This window comes from Neoarius graeffei, chromosome 13, assembly GCF_027579695.1.
Source record: "Neoarius graeffei isolate fNeoGra1 chromosome 13, fNeoGra1.pri, whole genome shotgun sequence".
Taxonomy (NCBI): domain Eukaryota; kingdom Metazoa; phylum Chordata; class Actinopteri; order Siluriformes; family Ariidae; genus Neoarius; species Neoarius graeffei.
This window is the reverse complement of record NC_083581.1, coordinates 81,531,761-81,544,041: the sequence shown is the minus strand read 5'-3', so window position 1 is coordinate 81,544,041 and position 12,281 is coordinate 81,531,761. Positions and strand designations below refer to the sequence as shown.

The window sequence follows — 12,281 nt, the reverse complement described above, 5'->3', positions numbered from 1 at the left end:
ACTAGTAAGAGAGGCAGCAAGGAAGGTGCTAGGGTGGTCATCGGGAAGGAGGAAGAAAGACAAGGAGACATGGTAGTGAACCAAAGAAGTGCAGGATATTATAAAAGAGAAGAGGCTAGCAAAGAAGAATTGGGATGATCAGAGAGATGAGGAAAGCAGGCGGTTATACAGAGAGACGAGACAGAAGGCAAAAAGAGCAGTAGCGAAGGCGAAAGCAGATGCATACCAGGAGTTGTACAAAAGACTGGAGACCAAAGAAGGAGAGAAAGACCTGTACAGACTAGCTAGGCAGAGAAACAGGGAAGCAAGGGATGTACAGCAAGTAAGAGTGATGAAAGATGTAAATGTGCTGACAAACAGAGTGTATTAAGAAGGTGGAAAGAGTACTTTGAGGATTTATTAAATGAGGAGAATCCAAGAGAGAAAAGGTCAGATTCATTGGAGACAGCAAATCAGGAAGCAGAGTTGGTTAGTAAGGATGAGGTGAGGGCAGCCATGAAAAGAATGAAGACTGGGAAAGCAGTCGGACCAGATGGTATCCCGATTGAGGCTTGGAGATGTTTGGGTGAGACAGCTGTGGAGTTCCTAACGAGATTGTTTCATAAGAAACAAAGAGAATGAGAAAATGCTCATTACTGTTTTTTTTTTGAGTAAGCTTTGGATGGTGTGTTATCCAGCAGAAGATATATCAAATTACTGTGTTAGCTACACTGTTGTATGAGTGGGTTTGTTCTAATTTGGCAATTGGCAGTCTCAAGGAATTAACTTTAGATTGGGTGCTACTTGGCTTAACATTAATCTCATCTCATTACCTCTAGCCGCTTTATCCTGTTCTACAGGGTCGCAGGCAAGCTGGAGCCTATCCCAGCTGACTACGGGCGAAAGGCGGGGTACACCCTGGACAAGTCGCCAGGTCATCACAGGGCTGACACATAGACACAGACAACCATTCACACTCACATTCACACCTACGGTCAATTTAGAGTCACCAGTTAACCTAACCTGCATGTCTTTGGACTGTGGGGGAAACCGGAGCACCCGGAGGAAACCCACGCGGACACGGGGAGAACATGCAAACTCCGCACAGAAAGGCCCTCGCCGGCCACGGGGCTCGAACCCAGAACCTTCTTGCTGTGAGGCGACAGCGCTAACCACTACACCACTGTGCCGCCGGCTTAACATTAATGTTGAATGTAATTAATTTAAGCACTGATGTGGAATCCCCTCCAGGAGTTTTTGCGAACAGCATTTAATTAGAGAGAAACAGAATTGATTCCCAATGATTAGGTTTAGATCACAAGCCTTTGTTTAGATAGTCAGGTGGTAATGCCCTGTTTTATTCCTGTTTATTGCTCATGTCTATATTAGCTACTTGCCTGGATTAGTTAATTTAGAAATACAAAAGGGGTGATTCTCCATTTTTTTATCACATAGCTGACAGCTTGATCTACACATGTGATTGTTTATCTTCCCTGCGATTTAGTTCTCCATTTATTCCCTGTGGTGCAAATACAGTGGTGCTTGAAAGTTTGTGAACCCTTGTTAATTTTCTATATTTCTGCATAAATATGGCTTCAAACATCATCAGATTTTCACATAAGACTTAAAAGTAGATAAAGAGAACCCAGTTAAATAAATGAGACAAAAATATTATACTTGGTCATTTATTTATTTATTGAGGAAAATGATCCAATATTACATATCTGTAAGTGGCAAAAGTATGTGAACCTTTGTTTTCAGTATCTGGTGTGACACCCCCCCTCCCCCTTGTGCAGCAATAACTGCAACTAAATGTTTCGAGTAACTGTTGCTCAGTCCTGCACACCGGCTTGGAGGAATTTTAGCCCATTCCTCCTTACAGAACAGCTTCAACTCTGAAATGTTGGTGGGTTTCCTCACATGAACTGCTCGCTTCAGGTCCTTCCACAACATTTTGATTGGATTAAGGTCAGGACTTTGACTTGGCGATTCCAAAACATTAACTTTATTCTTCTTTAACCATTCATTGGTAGAACAACTTGTGTGCTGAGGGTCGTTGTCTTGCTGCATGACCCACCTTCTCTTGAGATTCAGTTCATGGACAGATGTCCTGACATTTTCCTTTTGAATTTGCTGGTATAATTCAGAATTCAATGTTCCATCAATGGTGGCAAGCCGTGCTGGCCCTGATGCAGCAAAACAGACCCAAACCATGATACTACCACCACCATGTTTCACAGATGGGATAAGGTTCTTATGCTGGAATGCAGTGTTTTTGCTTTCTCCAAAAATATCACTTCTCATTAAAACCAAAAAGTTCTATTTTGGTCTCATCCATCCACAAAATATTTTTCCAATAGCCTTCTGGCTTGTCCACATGATCTTTAGCAAACTGCAGATGAGTAGCAATATTCTTTTTGGAGAGCAGTGGCTTTCTCCTTGCAACCCTGCCATGCACACCATTGTTGTTCTGTCTTCTCCTGATGGTGAACTCATGAACATTAACCAATATGAGAGAGGCCTTCAGTTGCTTAGAAGTTACCCTGGGGTCCTTTGTGACCTCGCCAATTATTACACGCCTTGCTCTTGGAGTGATCTTTGTTGGTCGACCACTCCTGGGGAGGGTAACAATGGTCTTGAATTTCCTCCATTTGTACACAATCTGTCTGACTGTGGATTGGTGGAGTCCAAAACTCTTTAGAGATGGTTTTGTAACCTTTTCCTGTCTGATGAGCATCAACAACACTTTTTCTGAGGTCCTCAGAAATCTCCTTTGTTCGTGCCATGATACACTTCCACAAACATGTGTTGTGAAGATCAGACTTTGATAGATCCCTGTTCTTTAAATAATACAGGGTGCCCACTCACACCTGATTGTCATCCCACTGATTGAAAACACCTGACTCTAATTTCACCTTCAAATTAACTGCTAATCCTAGAGGTTCACATACTTTTGCCACTCACAAATATGTAATACTGGATCATTTTCCTCAATTAATAAATGACCAAGTATAATATTTTTGTCCCATTTGTTTAACTGGGTTCTCTTTATCTACTTTTATGACTTGTGTGAAAATCTGATGATGTTTTAGGTCATATTTATGCAGAAATATAGAACATTCTAAAGGGTTCACAAACTTTCAAGGACCACTGTAGCTATATAGAGAATATGTACTTGTAGTCAAAAGTGGTGATGGACAATATTTTTTTTTTCTGTTTTTCAAAGCTCATGGTGAGGTACTGGATGTTGTAATGACGGGGCTGCAAGTCGGCCTACTGATAGGCTATAAAGGTGAACATAATGCCTTTCCACAGAAGGTCTTCAATGTGGCAGTTGTGGCTGAGGAGACCATTGTGGTACATAACCTCAAAGATGTGCCTTGCAGCTGATGTAGATGTCAGGCATCATCTACTGTGTGAATCTCGAGTATCCAAAAAGCCATGATTTTTTTTTTAAGTTTCTACAGAGAGTGGAGTAAAGATCAAACCAGCCCATGCATCTGCATGAGTACATGGATTAAGAAACAAGCTCTCATTTGTTTAACTGGGTTCTCTTTATCTACTTTTAGGACTTGTGTGAAAATCCAATGATGTTTTAGGTCATATTTAAGCAGAAATATAGAAAATTTTAAAGGATTCACAAACTTTCAAGCACTACTGCAAGTGTATCTGATTTATATGATTTATATAGTGCAGTAACAATTATTTCATGGTACATTAATTTTTCATGCTACAATAAAAAAAATCCCTACAAATTATAGCTGGGTTATTGCCAGCTATCATCTGGGAGAGCCTTCACACACAAAGAAAAAAAATGAAAAAGTGTCAATCACAGTTTGAATTGAGACCAAGTAAAGCAACACAGAGGGCATGGTTATGACTTGCAGTGATTGACATGGTCCTCTTGAACCTGACGAGGGCCATGGTAGATGTTCCTCTTGCCTTGGTATTGAGTACATGATGCAGGGACTGACTGAGTTGGCATGCATGAATTGCAGCTGCATAAGCCTAGCAGCAAGGTCAACCAGGCTAGCCCAGATAGAGGGCAGAATGAACTCTGTACTGCTTCCTGCACAGAGAGACAGCACCATGTCTCCTTGTTCACACACGCACCACAGGGCCGAGTCACAAGAAGCCCCTGGCAGGGGAAAATGCAGAAACATAGATCCCCTGGCCCAGAAGGTGGACACCTTGGTCTCTTAGTTTGCTGAGATTAAGAAACTTCTTCTCAATCTGCAACCACCCAGTGCAACAGCCTGCTAGTGATCCTGCTACAGCCACACCACAATCGCCTCCTGAGGTGTTACCTCCAATACTGTCACCAGCCTTTGAAACCCATGAGGGGGATTCACTCTCCTCTTAGGCCTCAGAGAGCCATTTATCAGGGGAGGATGTGATGAGGGAACAGATGACGGTTCTCACTCCTCCCACCCCAACTCCCAGGGGACAAGTTACAACTCACAGAAGGGTTTTGAGACTAGTCAGATGTCAGTCAGGCCTGCTGTAAAAATGGCTTTGGCATGGCTGGGGTTGGATGCAGCACCTGCCCAGGTGACTCCTCAGAGTTTTTTTTTTTTTCAAGAAGACCTCATAGTCTGCAGCTTTCACTGTCCCACTCTCAGCCCCATAATACAAGGAGCTGCAGAGATGCTGGGGAGACCTCAGACGTTTCTGTCATCCCCCAAAGGACTGTAGAGTGCTGGTTAATATGCAGGACATGTCCGAGCATGGCCTAGACTACATGTTCAATATAGATCCAGCTGTTGCTACCCTGGTGCTGTGACCTGCTGAAGCACTTAAACCCAGTGCATGCTGTCTGCGGCCACAGTGCCATTTGACAGACAACTTCATTGTAAAGAGCTACGATACAGCAGCACTTATGTATTGGTAATTCTATATCACACCTCATACTTGCCCTGTTCCAGACATTTGTGATGACCCCCTGTGCCCCCTTCAGGTCCTGGTGTGTCAGTGCATGGGCAGAGCTAGGCCTGGTTAGGCTAATGTCATTATTGTGCGCACCTGTATTCGGGACAGGGTTACAAAAGGGGTTCTCTTCTCTCTCTCATTAGGCACTTTTTCTTTGTTTATGTAGGCACCCTTTGATTTTCCTCCTAGCACTGGCACCTTTCTCTCTCTCACTCTCTCCTTATTACTCTAACTCATACTTTTTCTACTTCTTTTTGTCTGTTTTTACATCTGCTAACATGCTGATACAGACTGCCACATTGCATCCACATCATGCCATTTACACACACCCACATTCCCCTTGACATTACTGAATATTTATATTGTTTTTGGTATAATTTTCAATAAATTATAATTTGCTTTAATCTCATTGTCATGTCCCTTTTACATTGTGGTCTGAAACAAGACATAACATAATTGGGGGCTCGTCTGGGATCCTAGCAGGTGTTGCAACGGGATCATAGACTTGCGTGTGCATTCAGGTGAGAACGTCTTTGATTACATCGCTAATTAGCTCATTGGTCTCTGGTTCAGGAAGAGTGCTTCAGCTAGACTCTGCCTCTCCTTCAAAGTGCTGTTTGTTGGTTTTGTTATTTTAGGTTTTTTTGTTTGTTTGTTTTAAGGGGTAATCCTGATCTGGAGTTTTACATTCCTGTCGGGGGCATGCTTTGTACAGCTTTGTTATTTTGGCTGTAGTGAGTTTAGTGTTAACCAGCCGCCCCATGGTCGGCAGGCCCCATAAGGCTAGCGAGGCACAAGTTAGTTGTTTTGGGGTATTAGTCAGGACGCCAGAGGACTGTGTCTCAAGGATTTCGACAATCATCTGCGGTTTCACTTGGATGCATGTGGAGTATTTTGGCCTGTGTGAACGTTCGTGATCTATTTATAGATTGATTGCCATTCGTTGTTATTTGTGTAGCCTATCTCCTTTGGTTTTGGGCTATGCAAGCGGACACATAGGCTATGTGAAGTTACTGTTTGGAGGAGGTAAGGTCTCCGTTTGTTGTTTGCTTGTAGTAAAAGTAACCTAGCCTGTTAAATGAGTGTGAGTTGCAAACGTAATCTGTGCTGGTGTAGCTGTAATGTTTGCGTGATTTGGGCAGTGAGTGAGCTATTGCAGTTGTCTATTTGAATGTAGGCCTGGTGGGTCATTACATGTAGCGATAGTGCTTGCTTGTAGCCTTTCTGCTGTGTGTGGAGAAGTGAGTATTTTGTAGTCAGTGAGATTTTGTTCCATAGTGCTCAGCGTAAATGAGTACACCCCCTTTGAAAAATAACATTTTACAGTAAACAATATCTCAATGAACACAACTTCCAAAATGTTGACAAGGCAAAGTTTAATATAACATCTGTTTAACTTATAACATGAAAGTAAGGTTAATAATATAAACTTAGATTACACTTTTTTTTCAGTTTTACTCAAATTAGGGTGGTGCAAAAATGAGTACACCCCACAACAAAAACTACTACATCTAGTACTTTGTATGGCCTCCATGATTTTTAATGACCGCACCAAGTCTTCTAGGCATGGAATGAACAAGTTGGTGACGGTTTGCAACATCGATCTTTTTCCGTTCTTCAACAATGACCTCTTTTTTAGTGACTGGATGCTGGATGGAGAGTGATGCTCAACTTGTCTCTTCAGAATTCCCCATAGGTGTTCGATTGGGTTCAGATCAGGAGACATACTTGGCCACTGAATCACTTTCACCCTGTTCTTCTTCAGAAATCCAACAGTGGCCTTAGATGTGTGCTTAGTCATGTTGGAAAAGTGCACAATGACCAAGGGCATGGAGTGATGGTAGCATCTTCTCTTTCAGTATAGAGCAATACATCTGTGAATTCATGATGCCATCAATGAAATGCAGCTCCCTGACACCAGCAGCACTCATGCAGCCACACATAAGGACGCTGCCACCACCATGTCTCACTGTAGGCACCAGGCATTTTTCTTTGTATTCCTCACCTTTGCGATGCCATACAGTTTTGAAGCCATCAGTTCCAAAAACATTCATCTTGGTCTCATCACTCCAGAGTATAGAGTCCCAGTAGTCTTCATCTTTGTCAGCATGGGCCCTGGTAAACTCCAGGCAGGCTTTTTTTGTGCCTGGGCTTTAGGAGAGGCTTCTTTCGTGGACAGCATCCATGCATGCCATTCCTCTGCAGTGTACGCCATATTGTGTCACGGGAAATAGTCACTCCAGTTTGGCTTTCTACTTCTTTTGATAACTGCAGTGAATTGCATGCCGATTTTCTTCAACCCTTCTCATCAGAAGACGCTCCTGTCAAGGTGTTAACTTCCGTGGACGACCTGGACGTCTCTGTGAGATGGTTGCAGTTCCATCTTTCTTAAATTTCTGTACCCCTTTTGCTACAGTATTCTGACTGATAAGTAAAGCTTTGCTGATCTGTAGCCTTCACCTTTGTGGTGTAAAGAAATTTTCTTTGGGGAATTCTGAAGAGACAACTTGAGCATCACTCTCCATCCAGCATCCAGTCACTAAAAGAGGTCGTTGTTGAAGAATGGAAAAAGATTGATGTTGCAAAATGTCGCCAACTTGTTCATTCCATGCCTAGAAGACTTAGCGTTGTCATTAAAAATCATGGAGGCCATACAAAGTACTAGATGTAGTAGTTTTTGTTGTGGGGTGTCCTCATTTTTGCACCACCCTAATTTGAGTAAAACTGAAAAAATGTGTAATCTAAGTTATATTATTAACCTTACTTTCACGTTATAAGTTAAACAGATGTTATATTAAACTTTATCTTGTCAACATATTGGAAATTGTTTGTGTTCATTGAGATTGTTTAAAATGTTATTTTTCAAAGGGGGTGTACTCATTTACGCTGAGCACTATCTATCTATCTATCTCTCTATCTCTCTCATATATATATATATATATATATATATATATATATATATATATATATATATAAAAAAATACATTTTTTTTTTCTTGGGGGCGGCATGGTGGTGTACTGGTTAGTGCTGTCACCTCACAGCAAGAAGGTTCGAGCCCCGTGGCCGGCGACGGCCTTTCTGTGCAGAGTTTGCATGCTTTCCCCCTGTTCGCGTGGGTTTCTTCCGGGTGCTCCGGTTTCCTCCACAGTCCAAAGACATGCAGGTTAGGTTAACTGGTGACTCTAAATTGACTGAGTGTGAATGGTTGTCTGTGTCAGCCCTGTGATGACCTGGCGACTTGTCCAGGGTGAACCCCGCCTTTCACCCGTAGTCAGCTGGGATAGGCTCCAGCTTGCCTGCGACCCTGTAGAACAGGATAAAGCAGCTAGAGATAATGGCATTAGGCCTGGGATGAAATATTGGCATTAGGCCTGGGATACTGTGCCTATGGGGCATAGTATAGCCTCTTAGGTAGCTTAGCAGCTGTGCTGTGATCTGGTGTTAGGTTTGCTTATCGCTTTCCTGGAGTTAGCATTTCTTTAGTCATGGTGTCTCCTGAAGATTTTATTGTAAAGCCCTCTGTAGTTATCAGCTCTAACTAAAGATCAGCTTTGGGCTATGGCTGAGCATTATGAGCTGATTATTACTGCTCAGGAAAATAAGTTAAAGGAGACATTGTTTTTAGCAGTTAGAAATCAGCTAATTGAGAGAGGCATATTGAAGGAAGATGAGTCAGCAGAACAAAAAGGTGACTCCCCAGAGCAAACAGTTGAAACAGTGGGGTTAGTAGCAGCAGCTTCATCAGCAGTAGTTGCTTCATTAGTGGATGCAGACCAGCAGCTGCAGTTGGAGAAATTGAAGGGTGAGAGAGAGGCAAGGGCATTATGGGAGAAGGAGTTGGAGCTCTGCAGACTCCAAGAACAGTTACATCTCCAGTGTATGGAGCACGACTAGCGTGATCGTGAGCACGATCATGTGCTGGCCATGAAAAAGCTTGAGTTGGAGGTAAAGCAGCACCAGCCTTCACCAACAGCCTCTCCTCGTTTCCTTGCTGCTGCAGTTTGATGTCTATAAGAACATCCGTCTTGTCCCACCCTTCTCAGAGAAGGATTTTGGCCACTTTGAAAGAGTTGCCACAACCCTGAACTGGCCCAAAGATGTATGGCCTCTCCTACTTCACTGTGTTTTGACAGGGAAGGCGCGAGAAGTGTTTTTGGCTTTGGCCATAGATCAGACTAGGCAGTATGAGGTGGTGAAAACCACCATTTTTCATGCCTATGAGCTTGTCCCTGAGGCCTACTGTCAGAGGTTCAGAAATGCTAGGAAGCCAGAGCAGCAGATGTTTGTGAATGATGGTTATGTATTTAACCACAGTTCTATGAATTTTGGATGACTGCCAGAACATGGCAGTCATTTAGAATACTCACGAGAAAATTGCCAAGAGATCATGTCTTGGGTGAACGTACCTTTAGCACCAGAGCAAATGGCATATGTCACCCAGCTCACAGGTGACATTGTTGATACAAACAATTGATCTGAAAGTACACATGATGGGCATCCAGGTGCTTAAAACACTGCCTCTGGTGGTCATCAGAAATTCATAGAACTGTAGTTGCATATGCAACCTTTGTTTCATACTATGTTTGATGGTTATGGAAGAGAGTTTTTCTGATCAGACGGAAGTGTATTATTAAACTGCATATTCCGCTCCTGAAAACTTGTGACTGTTACAATGTGCTGACACTGGAAACACCTTTCATAAATGTTAAATAAATGTCTCCTTTCCCCAAAAAAATTCACCATATCAATGATTATGCATCAGTGAGCACGTTGTAAATTTGGTTAATATCAGACTTACATTATGGAGTGCATCTGCCATACAAGCCCTTGTAAATTCACTGTTATGATACAAATGATAATGCATTAGAACAAGGACATTAATACAACCCCGTTTCCAAAAGACGCTGTGTAACCTGTAAACAAAAACAGAATGTGATGATTTACAAAATCATAGAAACTCTATATTTCATTGAAAATAGTACATCAACAACATCTCAAATGTTGAAAGTAAGAAATGTTATTGTTTTCTAAAAAAAAATGCTCATTTTGAATTTGGTGCCAGCAACATGCTTCAAAAAACTTGGGACAGGGACATGTTAACCATTGTATTGCATCACCTCTTCCTTTAACAACAGTTGTTCAACATTTGGGGACTGAGGAGAGTAATTGTTGTAGTTTTGAATGTGAACTATTATCCCATTCTTGCTTGATGTAGGATTTCAGCTGCTCAACAGTTTGTGTTCAACTTTGGTGCATTTTGAATTTTATAATGCACCAGATCTTTTCAGTGAGACAGGTCTGGACTGCAGGCAGGCCAAGTTTAGCACCCAGACTCTTTTAGGACAGAGCCATGCAGTTTTAATGTGTTCAGAATGTGGTTACGAATTGTCTTGCTGAAATAAGCAAGGCCTCCTCTGAAAAAGATGTCATCTGGATGGTAACATATTGCTCCAAAACCTGCATACCTCATTCAGCAATGATGATACCTTTCCAGATGTGCAAGCTACCCATTCCATGTTCACGAATGCCACCCATACCATCAAAGATGCTGGCTTTTGAACTGTGTGCTGATAAACTGGATGGTCCCTCTCCTCTTTAGCCCAGAGGATACGATGTTCATGATTTCCAAAAACAATTTCAAATTTTGAATCATCAGAGCTCATGACATGCTCTCTTCTTCAGCGAACATTGCTGCAGTGATTTGGACATGCAGATTTCTCTTTTACAACATTCAAAGGATCCACCCCTACCTCACCACCTCCTTTACTCAGCTTCTGGTCCAAGTGCTGATCTTCTCCCACTTGGGCTACCACAACTCTCACTTCACCGGCCTCCGAGCATAGCGTGACCAGACATCCCTGTTTTTGGTGGCCTGTCCCCAGCTGGAGCTGTCTCCAGAAATGTCTCCATTTTTAACCATGACCAACAGACCCCCCCAAAGAAAGAAAGAAAGAAACAAATTAAAAAACAGACTGAAAAAAAAACTTGGACTGAAACATCTACCAGATTTCAGCAGATTCCTCTTATATTGTTTTGTGGATCACTTTAAGACGGGCTCAGGCCGAACACCTCTGGCGATAGCCTTTCCAGTATTTTGATTGGTGGAGCTGAGGAACAACTTTTTAGCGGAGTGCTAGAATCTTTGCCTAAACTAACGTCATTCATCCAACTTTGACAGATCACTTCATCTGCTCCTGGGCAGTTAAACCATAGTCTTTTCTTGTAGGCCTGAAGTGGCATTGTCATCTATGTTATTTAGCCTTTAAATGTGTAAGCTACATTTTGGGATGTTGTATATGACATGACATTACTTGTCACACTGTATTGAGATGTAGCAGTTGACCCAACAACCCGTAGCCCACTGCGGCCAATGCTAGCAGGAGAAAGCTCAGTGCAGCGCCAATCAGTCAGCTGAAGTTGTTGCTAGGTGTAGCATTGCTATAACAGAAATCCAGCTGAGGTAAAATTGTAACAGTTCAACAGCATTAGCTAACTTACACACAAGTTGATATGTTTTCCCACAGAGTAGCTGGCTATGTAAAGCTGTAGGCTTATGGTAATGTTACCAAAGTGTCAATTTGTATAATTTGTTGTGATGTGTAGTGGACTACATGTTTTGATTAAGGCTACTCATTTAGGCAAGGTCATCAATTCAGCTATGGCTACAATTTAGGCTATGGAAGATCGGGAATCATTTGTATCCTCAATAATAATAAAGTTACCATACCTTGAGAGTGCTTACATTGAAGTAAACTGTTTATGTTAGGACTGAGGACTGTCTTGGCCTCTAGAGGCCACTGTTATTTGCTTATCTCGTCATGTTTGTTTTGGCCTCTAGAGGCCGCCACTGCTTTTGTGTTCTGTGTGTTGTGGTTTTTTTTTTCTATGTGCCCCGCCTAGTCCTCGTTACAGCCACCTGTGTTCAATTTATTTTGTGTATATATACTCCCTCAGTTCAGTCCCTAGTCACGGAGTCTTTATGCTATGCTGTCTAGTGCTAGTTTCCGCTGTCCCATGTACCTTGCCTGTGCTTTTGATATTTTTTTGCTTTCTTTGGACTTTTTGGATCTTCTGAGTGTTCTGCATTTTTGCCTTTCCTTTTTTTGGACTTTGAACTGTTGGATATTTCATTTTCCCTTTATCTTCTGAGCATTGGATTTTACTTATTTTTCACTTTGGATTTTTGGATTTTTGCATTTGTAAATAAACTGCCTTTTTCTATTCTACTTTTGCCTCACGTCTCTGCACTTGAGTCATTCCCTTGGTGGCCTAGTGGGGGTTTGCTGGATCACTACACAAGCAACCCAGGTTCGAATCCCACCAAAACCCTAACAGTTTATTTAAACTGTGTTGTGTGTTTTGTATATTAAAA

General features: G+C 42.1%; 1 protein-coding gene across 4 annotated transcripts in view; it reads right to left on the bottom strand.

The window, feature by feature from the left end:
• The window catches only part of LOC132897201 (cadherin-like protein 26), a 186,686-nt gene that overhangs the window by 9,125 nt on the left and 165,280 nt on the right, over positions 1-12,281 (bottom strand). The window contains exon 18 of one of the 4 annotated variants that reach the window (XM_060938642.1): positions 9,708-9,747. The exons of the other annotated variants lie outside the window; for them this stretch is intronic. Within the exon in view, the coding sequence (XP_060794625.1) occupies positions 9,745-9,747 (3 nt within the window). The 3' untranslated portion in view covers positions 9,708-9,744. The remainder of the gene's footprint in view (positions 1-9,707; positions 9,748-12,281) is intronic. 4 annotated transcript variants of the gene reach the window in all.